The 19687-nt window shown below is 41.3% G+C and overlaps 1 protein-coding gene across 5 annotated transcripts in view; it reads right to left on the reverse strand.

Annotated features, from left to right (window-relative positions):
• Positions 1-19687, reverse strand: part of negr1 (neuronal growth regulator 1) — a 176734-nt gene that overhangs the window by 40672 nt on the left and 116375 nt on the right. For 4 of the 5 annotated variants that reach the window (XR_004106248.2, XM_036007007.1, XM_031307112.2 and 1 more), the window contains exons 5-6: positions 5917-6037; positions 3866-4014 (exon numbers count right to left, since the gene is read on the reverse strand). Coding sequence is in view for 4 of the 5 variants with exons in the window: in XM_036007007.1 (XP_035862900.1) it covers positions 3866-4014; positions 5917-6037 (270 nt within the window). In the remaining variant the exon portion in view is untranslated. Of the gene's footprint in view, positions 1-2470; positions 2476-3865; positions 4015-5916; positions 6038-19687 lie in introns of all 5 variants that reach the window. The other variant, XM_031307113.2, reaches the window with a different exon arrangement.

The raw sequence follows: 19687 nt of genomic DNA on the forward strand, positions 1-19687 counted from the left end.
CTGCGGCGATTGCTTGCCATTTCTCATTAAGAACGACATCAGAATTGGCCTCTCTTCCATAAATGGAAATCATGAACGAGAAAAGGAGGGAAGAGAGACAATATGTGTGTGTGCGAGAACAAGGATGATAGAGAGGAAGAATGAGAGACAAGGGGAGGGGGGGTGAGGATAAAAGAATGAGAGAGTAAGAGAGTGAGATAAGAGAATCAGAGAGACAAAGCCACGATAGAAAGACAGACAAAGAGAGGGAATGGAGGAGAGAGAAGTTGGGGGTGGCAGCACAGGAAGCTCCCTCCTCTGACTTTTCGGAGTGTTTCTTTGCCGCTCTGCCTTTGAGGCCTCGCTTGTGTCACATTAAGATCATCCATTTGAGGATCTGAGACAAGCCTTTGATGTTCTTTGTGCATACACAAACAGGAGAGTGGAGTGCTCCTTTGACAACTGCCAACTCTACGGAAATATCTTTTTGTATTCAGAGTCTCTGGCCTGCTAGGGACAATGTTATCATCAGAGGGTGCAGCGCAAACTGGTGAATAATTTAATTCACCTGTTCATATTTCATCACTGAATACATTAAATGGATTTTTTTTCCCCACAAATACTTGCTCTAAAATGTTGAGGAAAATATGTTCATGCTTTTTTGGCTGGTTGTCAGGTACAGCAGGTGGACAAAATAACTGAAATGACTAACAGTGTAGGCTTAGAAAAAGTGGAGTGCTCTTGAACAACTTTATATGTGTAGATGGGATATTGTAACATTCTTCAAGAAGGAAAAGTGTCTTGTTCTTTTTTTTTTTTTTTTTTTTAAGATATTTTTTTGGCCATTTTAGGCCTTTATTTGTATAGGACAGCTGAAGACATGAAGAGGGAAGAGAGAGGAGGGAGAACGACATGCAGCAAAGTTGGACCCACGGCCACTGCGTCGAGGAGTAAACCTCTATATGTGGGCGCCTGCTCTACCAGGTGAGCTACCCAGGCGCCCGTGTCTTGTTCTTTTAACAATTAAAGTGCTTGATAGCCACTTCCCATAGAGATTCAAAGACGGGTACATGCAGTGAGTGGAGCGGCTGTGGACTACAGACTCTGGAATGTGTTAAAAAATGAGAGGAGAGGATTTTCCCTTTTTTGAAATATACAGTATATGATGTAACCCTGTCTGTGCACCAGGATCCACATTGACTGTTAAAATAGGTCTGTTAATTGACCTGTTAATAACCTGAATAAGCCTTAGGGCATTTTTAAGGTGCTTCATGTTGTTTGATCATTTCTGTGTTTTGAGCATCCCTGATATAATGGGCCCATTATACTTTCATGATCAAGAACTCAAGAACTTTAATCAGCCATTAAAATCACCAGCTAGCCCTATATTAGACTGATGACTTGGCCGGCTGGTTTATACCCTGCGTCTTGCTCCAGTCAGTGGGCCTTATGATTATGATAAGACGGCTGCCTACAGTATATTGTACAAGTCTACCATCACAATATTTTCAGCAGTTGGCAAAATATACTATTGTTTGGAGGCTTTCTAGACTCAAACCCATCTGAAAAGATTGAAAGATGGTTGCATTACATCCCACAACCTGTTCCAGTGCTCACGGGTCATTCACCTTCTCGTACAATTGCATGTGCCTTTGTGTGACGGCTTTCTTATCAAGCTTTTTTTGAATGATTGAACCCATAAATTACTAGCTTTGTTAAGCTCACAATGTACAATTTCTTCTTGGGCTGTGTCACAGAAGTTTTGATGCAGTTTTGTGTTTTTCTCCTCAATGGCCAATTCTCATTGTACTGCAGTTGTTATGACTTATCTACTGTTGGTAGAGTGTTGGTAGTGAAGTATCTCCTCAAATACATATGAAGTCCACCAACCCTGACCAGGAGGGCCAAATACGGCCAGAGGCTCAAACTATCTGGCCAAGATTAGTTTAGTTTAGTTTAGTTTATTAAGGATCCCCATTAGCTGACGCCTTGACGACCAGCTAGTCTTCCTGGGGTCCAACACTACATTTAGTCAAACAATATTAAAACATTTCATAACATATACAATCTCACCCCCTCTGTGCAGACAACCTGACCAACTAGAATAAGTTGCTAGTGCACTGACATGGACCCTCACTGGCTTCCCACCAAGCTGGTGGAACGCACCACCAAGCTGGAGGTCCCACTGCCTCAGGATGGAACCTGGATTTTTGCCTTGATGGGCCGGTGTTCTGTGAAAACCTTTGCTGTCTTAGTTTCGGGGTGTTAAGCAAATAACCTAATCCTGCAGTCTATCTGGGTCCTATGTAAGGATCATGTTCTTTGATTTTTCAAGTGCATTTAACACCATCCAGCCCCTCATACTGAGAGACAAGCTCGTAAGTATAGGGGTGGCCCCCTCCTTGACCACCTGGATAATGGACTACTTAACATCAAGGCTGCAGTTTGTCAAGCTGGGGAAGTGTGTTTCTGGGTCGCTAGAATGCAGTACGGGGGCTCCACAGGGGATGGTTCTGGCTCCGTTTCTGTTCACTTTGTACACATATGACTTTAAGTACAACTCTGAGTCCTGCCACATTCAGAAGTACTCGGATGATATGCCTGTTGTGGCATGTGTGCGAAGTGGACGGGAGGAGGAGTACAGGGCCCTTGTGGAGTACTTCTGTTACTGAAGCAATAGGAACTGCCTCCTCCTGAACACCACCAAGACTAAGGAGATGGTGGTGGATTTTGGGAAGTCAAAGCCAACCTGCCAGCCGGTCTGCAAAAAGGGGGAGGCCATTGAGGTTGTGCAAATGAGGGTCCGCTAATACAGATGCTCTGTATAAAAAGGGGCAAAGCCGTCTCTTCTTCCTCAGGAGGCTCAGATCTTTTGACGTTTGTAGCGACTTGTTGCACATGTTCTATCAGACTGTGGTGGCGAGTGTCCTGTTTTATGGTGCAGTTTGTTGGAGAGGCAACATGACAGACAAAAGCAGCAGACGACTCGACAAGCTGGTCAAAAAGGCCAGCTCAGTGCTGGGCAGAAGACTGGACTCATTAAGAACTGTGGTGGAGGGGCGTGCATGTAACAAACTGCACGCCATAATGGGTAATGACCCTCTACAAAGTCCTGGCTGGACAGAGGAGCAGTTACAGTGAGCGACTTCTCTCGCTGCACTGTAGGACCCCCCCCCCCACACAAACTATACCAGACCAGATAAGAACTGGGCTGTGTGCAGTAGTTGTAATTATGCTGCTCTTGTGTATGCATTTGCATTGTATTTATTTATTATGGGGAACTGTGTTGTGTATGGGAATGTGTGTTTATGTGTGAGCTGCTGGACACTCGAATTTCCCCATGGGATGAATAAAGTATCTTCTATTCTATCGCTGATGAACCAGCAGTATGGCCTCTGAATATTTGGCCTCTTTGGATCACTGTTAGATGCCTCATTGTGTCTTGAAATCTATGAAAGGGCTGACTCTCAGACCTCCTTAAAATTTAAGTCATACTGCTACAATACTTGGCATTCAACAATGCTGTTACCTCAAAGCTAAATTTCTTTTCAGGTGGTGTTTTTGTCCAGTACACATGCAGATGTAGACTTTGAAAGCAGACACACAACACACACACACTCACACATACAGACTTTGCAACCATAATAGACAATCAACATTCACAAAACTTCACAATGACTAGGAAATGAGAAACCACTTCTACTGGTGATGTGTGGGCACCCAGTTGCATCACTTTAGCTTTTTCTACGTATATATTAAGAATGCTGCAGCAAAAATGAAAACACTTCTGAAGGGCACAAACCCCCACTGACATCCACAACACTCTTTCAGCCCTCTCACTCTCCACCACTCCAGTTAGCCACAAGCAGATAGAATGACAACTTACGAATGAGAGGCACACTGGCATTAGCCGTCCCTAGCTTGTTGGAGGCGACGCATGTGTAGTTCCCGTAACGATCCTCTGTCATGTTGGTCACTGTAAGGACTGATCTGGAGCTGAGGTTCTTGATTTCGATGCCTTGACCCTTGATAATCCTGTAAACAGAACACAATCACAATAAATGAAGCTTTTATTTCTCACCCACACACAAAGTGTCAGGGGTCGGGGGAGCATGAGTCAAAGACGGTACAAATGTTTGTCATCCTTTAGTGGATCTTCAGATTGTACAGCACTTCATCACCCTCTTCAACACATCTATCTATCCCTTGGTCTGTCACGTCTGCCTTGGAGAGCTGCTTTGAAGGACTGAGAATGGAGAGAAATGACCCAGAGATGAACCAGCTGGGTGCCACTTGACATGTTGTTCATCGCTGTGTTGCAGGTGCAGGGGGATTACAATAAATCTTATTCCAGTTGTGCCTGGCATCTGTGCTGTGACATTGACAAATGTTTAATTGTTTACTTTGGTGGTCGTGATGATCTTTAACAGCCTGTAGAGATTAAAATTCAGTCTATAACAGCATATGCTGTGCATCCTGATTGTGAGATTATCGTAGATATTAAAACTGAGTTTGTTTTCATCAGTGTGGTTCCTGTTACTGCTACAGTTTCACATTTGGCACTCTTAGTTGAAACACTATGTGTGACCTTATGTCCAGCAAATATCCACAAATCTGTTGTTCCCTCTCCCACGGCGAACTCCACAAATGTTAGCTCAACATTCACTGATAATCTCGGTGGGAGTCTCGCCTCTTCGCTAGTTCAACATCAAACTAGTCAAGGCTCCCCTCTGTCATAGTGAAATAAACCCCCCACCCCTGCATACGCACACATAAACACTCACCCACTCCCATTGACGAATGAAAGCAGTGACACATCAGGAGAAATATTTGGTTGTCTAAACTGTCACACTACTTATGATTGAGACAAACTGGCAGCAGCACTGCACTGATAGTATGGCTGCAATCAACACAGAGCCAAAATTAGAAGTGGCCTCACACAGTAAATGGGCAATGGAGTAGTCACAGTCAGTGTTAATGTTGTACAGACACTACACATGTTCTGTGCTTAAGTCCTCCTTCTAATGTCCTTTTATGATGAGGAGTGAATGAAGAAATCACCATTCAGCCATGTAAGAAGTCACAAAAGGATTCAAGTCCTTGAATTAAGTAAAGACTAGAATCATGCCAACTTGCCTCCTTAGCAATTTGAATGAATTGAATCCACCCCATAATTACAATTAGCACAGTGTGAGCTGATGATTGAAATTGTGCTCACCAGGAGTAGGTAAATGATGGGTAATGGGGGTAATTTGGTTTTTAAATTCAAGAACTGACACTTGAATCTAGACTGATTGGTGTATGTGGCGCAAATTATTTAAGCCAGTTGCCAGCAAACATTTTATTAGGATGCAAGGTGAGGACAAGGCACAAATTACTCTTGCAACAACATTTATGTGGGCTCTCCCCAGAGGACGAATAGCAGAATATACAAATGCATTGTCTCTGGGGAAAAGCAAACAAATGAAAAGCACACCTTTCCTATCACACATTCACAATTGCAAACAAGTAAGACCTAATAATTGTTGTGTCAGCATGGAAGACTTTAGTTCAAAGTCTAACTTTAAACAGTCTATCTTTAAAAGCCCTGCGAAGCTCACCTTTAAACCAATCACAATGCGCTAAGCTTAGGATAAAGCCTGACATTCGGCGCGTGATGTCAGGCTTTATCCCAGCAATGTACATCAGTTGAGCCATACTACCAAATGAATAATTTGGAAACGTGTTTTTAATTGTCAGCAAATCATTCTAAACAATATAAAATGTGGCTAAAGAACAGACTGCTTTATGACCCTTCACTTCTGAAACGCTTGAGCCATGATGAGCTATGATGTCTGTTGTGCAACAGAAACGTGACGCGTCTGCATCCAGTGGACATCTGAGTGATGCCGCCAACACACTTTATCAAGACAGGTCATACAATTAAACTGGGCTCACCTTTTTTCACCTTTGTACCACTCGAATGTCGGAGAGGGCACAGCAGCTGCTTCGCACCTTAGCAGAGCATTGCGTCCCAGACCAACTCCATGGCTTTTCATCTCATGGATAGATGGGGCAACTGGAGAAAACAAAGAGATGTTGCAGGGTCAGACATACCAGTCAAAAGAAACATCTGTGTTATCACCAGCAAAAGGGCAATCCAAAGGATAATGATGTATAAGTCATAATAAGACACAAACCACTGGTGAAGGAGGGTTGTTGAGACAAATAAAAATGTATTGACTGATTGTTGAACTTGAAAATGACAACCTCCGACATCTTGGTCAGTGCACACATTACTTTGTGTAAACTCAACACTCAGAGTCCACAGAGGCGGATTTGGGGAGGGAAGAGGGCATCCATCCCCAGTGTCTGAAAAAGAAATGAATTGCACTGCATGGTGATAAATGGCTTAATGGAAGTTCAAAGACTCAGTGGCACCGGCAGGTTCTGTGAATGCAAAATGAGGCTCCTTTCATGTGCTGAAATGTGTTGTAAATCTCTTTGCCAGTGTCATGAAGGCAGCTTTACATATGGACGATTTCTGAGGCAGCCCAGTCCTTTTGTACTTCAAATATTTACTCTGCTTAGTCTTGAAAGAAATTAAATTAATGAATTAAAAGTATATAGACAGTATCATTGTGTTGAATACAGCATGGATGAAAATAGACATGTTTCATTTAATGGCTATTGTCAGAGAAATGCTGAATTCATAACCTGTGGACAAACAAAAATGACCCTCTTTAAAAGAGTAAGGACAAGCTGTGATTGGTGTAAGTAGCACTGTACAGAACTCAATGCATACAGGGGCTTCATGCCCACTGGTATTATCATGACTGCTTGACTCACCACAGCCTGACAAATAACAAAACTGCTCTAAACACACAATCAGATGCACACACATCCTACATACAATACAAGCAAAATTACTTTGTGCCCTTCATACAGATTCTGATTAAAAGCCTATGATACATGGAAAAAGCTTACACTCGTAGGGCCCATCCTGCAGCTAGCAGTAAATTGCCAAACTATGTCTGAAACTATTTATATTCCTGACAATGAGCCTTTAGAGTGACCTGTTAATCCAAGATGTAGCCTGTATCCAGTGGAGGAGCTTGGCCAAGCGCCTGCAAACCTTTCCTTTCAATTGCATTTGGAGATGTTCCTAACAGAAATTATGGACTGATGCAGCTTTGGACACAACCCCAAGGTCCTAACTAACATCAAACTCCCCAAACTGCAAACAATGACAAATTAACATGATGAACATGTCTGAATAGTCTATTCCTACTGAATAAGATAGTTCTGATGTGAATTCCAGGTAGCCAAATGCTTCATTACAGCACCTATGTTTATTTTTGTGAGATAGACATATTGCCAAGCTGTGAAAGTATGCATACTGTAGCTAGATGAGGTGGGATGTAACAGATCTGTGCAAGGTGAAAAAGATACATGTGAGCATTTGTACATGTGGCGTATGATCATGTAGGAGAGGCGCACTGAGGTGACAGTGCACTCTGTAATGATGGATGCCCTTCCACCAACCTTCTTCTGCATCCTAATGAGCACCTTCACATGAGTCATGAAGTTGATTTTCTATCCTTGCATATTTGTGCCAATAATACAGTTATTCCCTCTCTTCTGTTGCTGGGCTGAATAATCTGAAGGACTTGAGAAAGTGAATCAAGTGATGGGTTATGCTTGGGCTTTTCCTGTTCATATATCACTGTATGAAATGCTGATGCCATGCTGGGGGGTATTAGTAGACCTTGACTGGATGTATTTGCTGGCTGTGTGTGTGTGTGCTGTGGGTATTTTGTACCCTGTGTCTATAAAACATCCAAACTCAAAGTATTACACTAAGTAAGTAAGTATAACACTTTTCTGGCTTCAGAAACAAAGATTGCTTCAGACCTGTATGTATTTTAACCGCAACCAGCATGTTGCCAGACAATCTGCAAAAAAAGTTACAGTCCCATCAACATCTTTGCAGAGGAGCTACAACAACCTACAGCAAAGAATGATAGGGTTACTAAAGCTTGTGATAAAGTACCATCAGAGTAATTAGCATCTGACAATGTGCATCAGAGAAGACCTGTACTATACTTAAAGAAAAGAAACGTAACAGTTGTAATTGTAACAGTGCACTACAGCCCAGAAATATAAACCAATAACAAGTATGACAAAATCAATGCAGTATGCCGACAGAGGTTTAGTGAATCCTTGTAATCCTCCATTGGTGTCATTGTGCGGGGCCATTGATTATCTGAAGCCTCTGAAAGCAGCAGGGTGACCTGGCTGTTGCGCTGTACAGTTGCTAGGACAGTGGACATGGTGGCCCAGGCAGGTGTGTCAATACCTGAAACCTCACTCATAGAGCCACTGGTCACATACTTTTATGTTAAAACTAAGAACACAAAACAACTGGCAAACTGTCTGTGTAAATTTGCTCCTTTCATGTAGATGTTCTTCCTTTTTTGAAGTTGGAGCATTTTGATGTGTCCCTTTTTATTTATTACCAACTGCCAAAAAGAACACTGTGCTTTCTTCATTAGACTCAAAGGATATCCTATTTCTGGTTAACTTGGATTACTGTCGTTAAAATCCTGGCAAGCAAAATTAGATTAAAACAACAAAGGAATCAATAAATATATATATACTCGCTATTTCACGTGTTTCTCAACGCTGTTTGGTCTCCATTGACTTACATTACCTTGCAATTGCGTGTGAATTGACACCGTATGAAAGGCTGAAAATCCGCGTAAGGAGGTTGGTTGGGGTGGCGGATGTGTAAAACACAGGACTTTCACCCAGGAGAGCGGGGATTGCGTCCCTAATCCCAACCGTTTTTTTCTTTTCAACCTAAACCCAACCCCGTTCTTCTTTTCCTAATCCAAACCGTTTTTTCTTTTCAACCCAACTCCCACACGCCACGTGGCTTTAGAAAGACGTTGCAGACTGCAGTCAGCTGTATACAACGTTGATATATATATATATATATATATATATATGTATGTATTTACTAACATCAGCATACAATATGAACAGTATAGGCCATACCTCCTAGTGGAGTAACTAAGGAATGGTAACTTTAAATATAAATCCAGAAATTACCCGAAGCCGGTACAGGGATATGTATCATCATCTATCTTATCAAGGGCACCTCTCATAAAAGTTCCCCAGACTATAGTTTCTATGCTCCAAATGAGCAACATGTTGGAAAAGAAAAAACATCCCCCATCATTTTGTAGGTGGTCCAAAATGCTCTGCTTTTATATGCATATCAATAATATCAAGTCTTTCCAATTTAGATCCTAGCACTGGGATCTGTTAAGACGGATCACAGTCATAAAATCCAGTCCAATCCAATAATTCCAATTTCAACATGCTGGCACGTCCTATATCATCATATATTGTGCAATTCACCAACAGGATTTGGAGAGTAATGCAAAGTAGTGCACTAAAAATCATGAAGGCCCAATAATCCAGGTAATTTAGTGTCTGGAGCACTGGAGAGCTGTGGTGGTGCTGTAAATCATGCCTGGAGTCATGGTGACTCCACCAGATGGGGGGTAAGGGTTTGGGTCCAGGAATAGCACAGGCATGGCAGAAAAATGGGAGCTGTAAGGCTCTGCCGGGTGACAAATGGCCAGTTGTGGGTCAATCACAAACAGACTTTCATTACATCTGCATTATGCGGAGCTTGTCATCAAAACAAAGATGATGTCTCCAATTGTACATCTCTATAACGTGCATTAATACAAGCATGTTAATGAGTATTTGAAAGCAATACTTGAGTAAAAGTACAAATATTTTACCAGAAAATGACTTTGGTAGAAGTTAAGTCTCCTTTTAGAACATTACTTGAGTAAAAGTCTTAAAGTATCTCATATTTACTGTACTTAAGTATCAAAAGTAATTTTCAAGTATTAACAGAAAAAGGAAAAAAAAATGTTTGATTATGAACTTTATGGCCAAAGGTGTGTAACGTCATCTTCCTCGTCGGGTGGTCATCGTCTGTTACCATGGCGGCAGAGCCTGCACCAGGTGCTTCCATGACACTATCAGTCATTATGCTTCCTCCTCTTCTTCTAAGTTTTTGCCTATGGTTTTTTTTTACTGCTTGTCAACAAACGGCAAGGCATTAGGTCACCAACTGGAATGGAGGGTGCATTATCTTGGCAATTTAGAAGCAATGATTCGCCAAACCTGCTTTTTTCCAGTGTAACAAATTTCTTCTGATTTTATTTTGTAGTAATGAGTAACTATGATGCTTAGGGGAAATGGAAATGGAGTAAAAGTATACATTTAACTTAGGAAATGTAGTGGAGTAAAAGTAAAAGTTTCCGTAAATATAAATAACGAAGTAAAGTACAGATACGTGAAAATTCTACTTAAGTACAGTAGCAAAGTATTTGTACTTTGTTACATTACAACACTGGTTAATGAAGAATACAATGGGGAACCTTCTCTCCTAATATTAATGAACACGGTTTGTTCAGAGAGCATTGCACTTTAATGTACAAGGCTTCACTGAGTCGCTTGCCTTAAGTAAATCTCACGTGACTATTAATGATTAATTGGTGTGCTTTAAGACCAAATATGATTTATTTAGCTACAAACTATTGCTTGCCAAGAGAACCTAGAGAACGCAAGCTTTTTAATTAAAAGATCAATTAATAACCCTACCTCTTCAGCCAGATTTGAAAATGAGTTTTCATTGCAATTAAGAAATGGACTCATCAGTGCATGACTTATCAGCTTACACACAGAGACACTGTTCCCCACTGCCATCTGTGGGCTTCATTGTCCTGTTTTTTTTTTTTGTCGGTCAGGAATGGTTCTACTGCCAAGATTTATTAATTAATTAAGATTTCTATTCAGAACAGCTAGGGAACATTGTGTTCCTTCTTTTTATACAATGCAAGGCATATAAATAACCGGCTTAGTGTGCAGGACTGTGTGGGTCGACAGCACCAGGGATCTATTGTCTGTGTTAAACACTAAATGGTTCAAGGTACACAAATTTCCACCTATCGTACTAAATTCATGTATGAAATGGTGGGGTTGCTCTGATGAGTACCACACCACATCCAGAACAAATGGAAATATCATTAATGCTACAGGAGAGTTCAGTAAGTCACCCCCAGCTGCGTAAACACACAAAACATTCACGCAGTAGACAGGTTAATGCAAGCTTGCCCCAATGTTAAAGGCATTTGTCTTTTGTCAACGTTATAACGTTATTTTGATCAGTCCAAAAAAAAAATGCAGACCAAGCTAAAAGATGAAGTTGTTGTGTGTCAATGTGTTTTGAAACAGTACCAGCAAGACCACTTTTTTCTGCAGAAGATCAAGATTCTGCTCACTTATTCAGGCCCCGCATGCAGCAGGGAATCCAAATAGCAATCAAGACGAGAGCTTTGGAGAGATGTAGAGAGATGGATTTACATCCAAACAGCTCGAGGGTACTGGCTTTAACTCTACTTAGGATTGGATCAGTATCCAATTCGAGGAAGTCTTTTCTTTTGAATTGTAAGCCACAGTATTTCAATGGATACTGCAAACTGTCGACAAATGCTCAACTGAGACTCCTGATGCCTGATGTTAAAATACTCCCAATAAGTGATTTCAATGAACTGTGGAATGAACATTTATTCTACCTTTGATCCACTAGTGCAATCCACCCCTGCACTGAGGCAGATCTGGACACACACTCACATGCAAACACAGTATGTAGGGAATACAAATGTAAATTATGTGTACAGCTATGCAAATGTTATATTGTATAATGATTCTTAATAAGAAATGCTAATACTGTGCAATCATGCTCACACTCCACTAACAGTTGTTTACTTTCTTGTCATGACTTGACATTGTAATACTGGGGGGTCATGAAGATGTGTCTCCTGACCATAAGTAAACAGGTTTAGCCTCTTATTTATCGGAGATGGTCATGACTCCCCTGAACAACTCTGTCAGGGGAGTGAGAGGGGCATGTTGTGGGTGTATCTAACAGGGTAGGGCTTGAATTCCAAACAGGCCCAGATGATGGGAGCTTTAGAGGGAAAGGCAGGGTTAGAGCAAACAAAAGACAAGGTGATGTAAAGAATTTGAAGTATTGACAGTATGTCCCAGCATTTCAATTATGCCCAGAAATCTATCAATACTATGGCTGGACGCACTTCTAACGTGCATGCTCATAATTCATTAAAAATTATCACAGTTTCGTTGGCCAATTACTGTGAGCAGGAAAAAAGTGAGGTGCTTTTCTTTTTATAAATACGGCCATGGGGAATATGTGAGCAGAATTCACAGCTGCAGGGTAGTGGAGGAGGAAGGAGGCGTACAAATGGCTGGCAAAGTCTGAAGCATACAGGGCACAGCTTCACTCTGCAAAGCAGGTGAAACCTTGCCATGAAGGAAAACAAGTGATGTTGAAGAGAGGGAGAGGCGCCTGCACTGGTTAAAACCTGAACTCTACATGAAGATAGGAAGGGACAAGATCATACAGACTATCCTAGCAAACAGTAAGAAAAAACTAAATAACAAAGTTGAATCTAGTGTGACAGAGCTACCCTATGCTAAAGACCATGCCATTAGTATTCTGCTCTAACCTTCTCAGAAATGTGGCAGTTACATAACCACTGGCTTCATATTAAAAAAACAAAACATTTTGCATCAACATAACTAAAAGAGAGACCCATATCCCCAAAAAGCCAGGGTCTTCCTACTTTGCATCAATATTTCAAACATTTGTGCTGCTAACATGGCATCAACTGATCTACTCTGGTCTTCTTTACATTTATTTCCTGCATATTGACTTGTGGCAGCCCTGTTGATTATGACACGAACGAGAGATGGAGAGATGATCAGAGCATCTGGCATGGTTTCAAACAGCTTCAGTTGAAGCATGGGAAACAGTGACGAGCAAATAAAATGTAGCAAAACAAGACAGTTGGTTGTCTGTGTACTTTCCACGTGTGACTAAAGTTTGTGCAAACTGTCAAATCCCATGTTGCAACATGATGCTCAAACTCTGTAGTGTCACTCTTCTGATAAGGAATGAGAGCAGACAGCTCTCTCTGTCTACACTACAAAGGAAGGTCAGGCACCTTTGATTTCTCATCTTGAAAAAAAGAAACAGGTTTTTAATTATTGTTTTATCGGTATGTAGTTAGTCATGGACACCTTCATTCTACAACAAGGTGGGTTCATTAATTAATCAAACACTGGCTTTTAATCTCAGGCGGAGGTTTCCCACCGTTGTTTCCTTCTCATTCATCCCTCCGACGCAGCCACCTAGATGTGATATTTATGCCTTTGAGTCACACTGTGCTGTGAGAATTTCAGCCAATAACGGAACCCACCTGCAGTGAAGATGAATATGTGAATTTGGAAAGTAGGCCAGAGATCAGATTTCATTAGGTAAAATCACTGCTGATACATCCTTTCGCCAAGCAGGGCTTTTCAGCGAATCTGATTCAAGCATCACGCTCTGGATGACTGACATCATTCAAGTTGATAAAAGTATTCAGTCATTCATTCATCCCTGGAAGTGTAAAGACGAGACAAAGGCAGGCCAAGTCATTTAATTAATGCTGTCTGTTCAATGTAGTCTTTTGAGTCTTAGAGAAATTCAAACAGAGATTACTGGACTTAACATTGGAAAAAGCTGCACAATGACAATGCCTCAAACCTTCTGCCTCTAACTCATCGTATCATAGAAAGCCAAATGGCAGGCTTAGTGTTATGGACGGCCTGGTATTATTAAAACTCTAAACATGCTCAAGCTTAATTTTGTTTTCATTACTCTGGTTTGCTTATTTTAATTAGTGGCCTTAATCTGCAATTAGCCCAAAGGTCAAATATACTCTTAGCTTAAAAAAGGAATTATTTTGAAAGCAGAGAGAAATTGTTCGGACATGTATTTAATTAGACTGTTAACCCATGAAATGTCAGTGTCACTCACTCTTATGCTGTCTTTTTAGAACGATAAATGAGAAATAGTGCAGGCATAAATGATGGATGTTTCTGACTTAATCTAATTTAACTGCGATTAACGAGATGGATATTCTGAGAGGATCAATGCTGATGCTCTGATGGGGTCAATGTACACCATCATAGCCTTTTACATAATTTAACAATGACATCCAATGAAACCTGAATATTTGTATGAAAGAAGAGACTAATAGTCTTATTTTCTGTCATCATTCTGTGTGGTAACTTAAAATCTTTTAGATGGCATATTTCACATCATTGACTGACAAGGTAGTAAAACTGACACCTGCAGAATCTCCCAGGAGAGCCTTTACAAAGTTCAGTGGGTGGTTTTGTCAGCTGAGTAAAACAGCTGGATAAACATGTGCCCATACAGTGTTATATTTTTCAATAACGTTAATTTCTTGCTTCTTGCTATGTAATTATCCTCTCTTGTTTGAGTTTCTCCGTCAGCTAACGTCTTTATTTTAACTCAGTATTTGGCATGCTGAGCCCTCATCAACGCCCCACGCTCCTGGGCACTTGGTGAATATAGCTTGATGTGTGACAGTAAAGCATGAATGATACAGTGGATTGGGATATGGTCCAAATGCTTTGCTTTTTCATTCACAGAGGGAGAATTGCACTGGGGTGGAGAGGAGGCAGTGAAGAGTGGCCACCAGCTGGCTCAGGCTCTGCCTGCTGTTGCCATATCAGCCGCTCCAATGGACAACTTTAATTCATTTATTCTACAAGTTTTCTTGGTAAATGAGCACGTCATAAATCCACATGTAGGAGGGACAAGGCAACTTTCATGAAAAAGACAAGAATAAACTAAACATACTGATTGTTTTGAGAGCTTAAACACTGACTATATAAAGCTACATGACACAAGGCACTGAAGTTGAGATTTTTCAAACAGCTACCTCTTGCTGCCATTTAAAGGTCTTGCACACCAAAGTTGCTTTGCACTGCTTTAATGTCAGCGACATCGTTTGTTTATGCAGGTCTCATAGTCGTGCAGCACTTTGAATGCTAAATAGCCACAATAAAACACAGGTCTTTTCATGTGTGAGGTGCTTTTGAGGACAGAAAAGTCTGACTATGGAATTACATGTTCTCCATCTTCAATGATAATAAGTTACATGCTACTTTATGGGTTATGCTATTTCTCCTACCCCTCAGGTTCATGGAATCCTTTTACAACCCACTGGATTATTTTAAAATAATCGTCAAAGATCTTGAAACAGATGAAAAGAAACACTTTGGTCTCCCTTCTTCCATTTCTATCTAAAACTCTTGAGTGTGCCATTTATAATCAACTCTCTACCTATCTCCACCAGAACAACCTTCTTGATACCCACCAGTCTGGCTTCAAGGCTGGCCACTCAACAGAAACTGCCCTCCTTGCTGTCACTGAGCAGCTTCACATCGCTAGAACAACCTCTCTCTCTTCCATCATCATCCTTCTGGATCTTTCTGCTGCCTTTGACACAGTGAACCACCAGATCCTCATTTCAACACTCCGAAATCTGGGTGTTTCAGGCTCTGCGCTCTCATTGCTCACATCTTACCTGGCCGACCGAACCTACCGGGTAACCTGGAGAGGATCTAGCTCAGAACCTTGCCCACTCAAAACTGGCGTTCCTCAGGGATCAGTCCTGGGTCCCCTCCTCTTTTCTCTGTACACCAACTCTCTCGGGTCTGTCATTCAGTCGCTTTCTTATCACAGCTACGCAGATGACACCCAACTAATTCTCTCCTTTCCTGAGTCTGAAACTCAAGTAGCAGCACGTATCTCGGCCTGTCTGACCGACATCTCTTCTTGGATGTCTACACACCATCTGAAACTCAACCTCGACAAGACTGAGCTCCTTTTCCTTCCAGGGAAAGGCTCTCCTACCCAAGACCTGACTATAACAACTGACAACTCTGTGGTAGTCCCCACCAAGACTGCTAGAAACCTGGGTGTAACACTTGACGACCAACTCTCCTTCACTGCTAACATTGCTGCAACTACCCGATCGTGTAGATACATGCTGCATAACATCAGAAGGATACGTCCCCTTCTAACGCAGAAGGCGGCTCAGGTTCTGGTTCAGGCTCTAGTCATCTCACGTCTAGACTACTGCAACTCCCTCCTGATTGGCCTGCCTGCATGTGCCATCCGACCCCTGCAGCTCATTCAGAACGCAGCAGCTCGGCTTGTCTTCAACCTCCCCAAGTTCTCTCACACTACACCGCTCCTCCGCTCTCTTCACTGGTTACCAATTGCGGCCCGCATCCGCTTCAAGACACTAGTACTTACATACAGGGCCACGAACGGATCAGCCCCAGCTTACATCCAGGACATGGTCAAACCCTATACCCCAACCCGCCCACTTCGTTCTGCATCAGCCAAACTGCTTGCTGCCCCCTCACAGCGAGGGAGAACTAATCACTCAACGAAATCCCGACTGTTCACTGTCCTGGCTCCCAAATGGTGGAACGAGCTGCCCATCGATATCAGGATGGCCGAAAGCCTACACATCTGCCGAAGGCTAAAAACACATCTCTTCCGACTACACCTCGGATAAAAAAAAAAAAAAAAAAAAATTTCTTGAACCTGCACTTTCATATGTCTCTTTGTAGCTTTGCCTATTTAAAGCTAATGTATTTGCACTTACTACTTGTTGTCTGGAGTTTGAACCTTCACAGTTGAAAGCACTTAATTGTAAGTCGCTTTGGATAAAAGCGTCAGCTAAATGACATGTAATGTAATGTAATGTAATGGACATTGCCTCTTAAAGTGTCACTTCAGTGTATTGACTCAGGATCCTGCTGCTGCTTTGGATAAAGGTTATTAAAAAGAAGGTCAATATTTTATTTATTATAATCCATAGCATTTTCAAGAAAGGCCTGTGATTTTGTGGCAATTAGACTGGGTGAGATACAGAACCTACATTTTTCAGTCCAGAAGGCAGAAGTAATGCAAGAGTTTATAGCCTATACACCAGATCTGGGTATTGTACGGCCCCCGTGAGGTCAATGGGAAGTTAGCAATCAAATGTAAATAAGTGTACATCATGCTTGGTATACAACTGCATTGCTTTTATTTTGAAGGCCACTATTTTTTTCTGTTGCTTTGTTTTTGTGTGAACGTATGTAGCTTCTTCTTCTCTTGTTGCAAGTCGCAACTAAAAAGAAGTAGAAGAAGAACTGCAATGTGTCAGACCCCTGTGCGAACTGAGCTCACAAGAGACGTTAGCATGGACGTGAATGAGCTGTTATCCCTCAAAAATGTCAGCTCATGGGAAAAAAAGAAAAGTCAATACAGAGTGCAGAGTTTTTAACTAAACATGGACTTCTAAGTATTTATTTACTGAAGTCAAAGGTAAAGCCGTGCGCTTAGTTTGCGGAGAACAGATCGCTGTGTTAAAGGATTATAATTTGAATCGCCACTAAAATACTAAACACGCAGAGAACTACAACAACTTGACTGATGCAGAGCGGGCATGGACATCTAGCTTTGCTAGTTAAGCTGCAAAAACTACAAGGCTTTTTTACCAATCGTTGCACATCCAGGGATGCAGCAGTCAAGACCAGCTTTGTGATATCCCACAAAATCCCACAAAATCGGCAAAAACAGTATGCCATTTTCTGAAGGGGAGTTTATTAAAGAGTGTTTTGGTGGACTCTGCTGCGTTAATATGCCCAGAGGTAAAAGAGGCGTTTGAGAATGTGCCGCTTTCCAGGCGAACCGTAACGAGAAGGATTGAGGACATCGCGGGAAACCTGGAGATTCAGCTGCAAAAAGAACTGAAAAACAGCAAATGAGGTAGTAACAATACAAACAAAAAGATAATAACTGACGGCCCAGATTACAAATGAACGAAAACAAAAATAGCGAGGGTCTAAGAGAAGAGACAGGCGAGAGAAAACGACAGAATGTTTGGGATCATTTTAAGCTGCAAACATGCTACTACATAATCTTTGTAGAAAACATCCAGTCTACTCATCCATTCCACGGAGCCAATCCGACACAAGGTAGCTAACTAACGTCTGCTGCTCTCGTCCACCATGCCGTTTTACACAACTAGCCTACAGCATGCTACTCTGCAAATAGCGATGTTTTACCAACAAGCTAAAACGAGAGCTGTCGGTTTGTAGTCTAACTGTTCATTAGTTTGCTACTAATCTTTGGAAATTTAGCTGCTGCCTGAGACAAACCGGCTCCTCCCCCCAGCATGGCCACTTAATATGCACGTGAATGCCGATGTCTGCATTCTTTATTCTTTCTCCTCACTGTGTATTAGGCTTCTGAAAATGTGTCCCCCAGAACAGTGTAGTTGACATTTACCCTCGGCTTAGTGAACAGCTCTTTTGCATATCCAGTGCAAAGAGCCAGAGGCAAGAAGGGAAAGGGGGTGAAAAATATTAACATTTGGGCCACCAAAAATGTACTTGGAATTTAGCAATAAAAAATGTTGCTTTTTCAAAAAAAACTGTATATATACAAAAGATAGGTTTCCTTTTTTTTAGTATACAGCAATAATAAATAATTACTATTCCTGTTTACTAAGTATTTCTTATCCGATTACTCAATTAATTGATGGAATAATCGGTAGAATACTCGATTAATAAAATAATCGATAGCTGCAGCCCTAAATTTAATGCTGTTCTTTGAAAAATGGCAAAAACTTGCACATTTTGGTCACAATTGCTTTTGTGGACGTTGATTAAATAGTGACATAATTGCATTTTGTACTGTGTCTGCTTCACTTTTTTCATGTCCTAATCATTACATTTACGCTTACCAGTCACAGCTTATCAAAGACCTTACAATTTACTGCTTTTTATAAAGAGATAAAATCAATATTGAGCAGAACTGAGTTTAGCCTATGTATTGGTCCGGCCCTCCACAACAGTCCCTGTTTCTCATGTGGCCCCTTGGGAAAATTAACTGCCCACCCCTTCTATACAGCATGTCTCCTTTGAAATAAGAGACATTTTTCAGCAACTGAAACTATGCTATACCTAAAGGATTATGTAAAATATCATATTAAACATACACATAAGAGTTCATAAGCCAATTCATAACAAACCATTGAAAATTATTGAATGGGCCTATGAAAGATATTTGGACAATTCTCCTAGATAATAAAGAATGAGTAACTTGGCCAATGACGGGAACAGCTCTGTAGCTCTGTCAGCTTCAGATAACTCTGGGCAGTGGGCAAATACTGCCTTAACACTTGACCAACTAAATATACTCCCACCCATAGTATCGCTCCAGTGCTCAAGCTGTGGTGACTTTGCTTGACAGCAAAGGAAAGTCTTCCTCATCAATTCACTCAGTTTGGATACTAAACCCACATAACCCTGCTGCCTCGCTTTAAAATACGGCCTCTGCCTATGACATGCCTTATCAATCATTGTGAATATCTCTTTTGTTCTGTAGCATAAAGACACTCCCAGTTGTCAAAGCACTTTTCATCCTTGAACCCATGTCTCAGTAGAGCTATAAATAACTGGCATCTAAAACACAGAAATAATGGTCACAAGACTTGGTTTTATAACGAAGCCAGAATGAAAGTTGTGTTAACTCAGAGAAGTGTAAATACAGTAAAAACACTATTGGATTTAAAGTCGTGGTGAAAAAAAAAGAGTTAAATCGTAAATACTGTGTATGAAATAATTGCACAATAATGCATGATCAGCTTTCCAGATATGACTCAGTAACTGGGCCAGGATGAGTGTTTTTATTCCT

The sequence above is a fragment of the Sander lucioperca genome, chromosome 11 (genome assembly GCF_008315115.2).
Source record: "Sander lucioperca isolate FBNREF2018 chromosome 11, SLUC_FBN_1.2, whole genome shotgun sequence".
Classification (NCBI taxonomy): Eukaryota; Metazoa; Chordata; class Actinopteri; order Perciformes; family Percidae; genus Sander; species Sander lucioperca.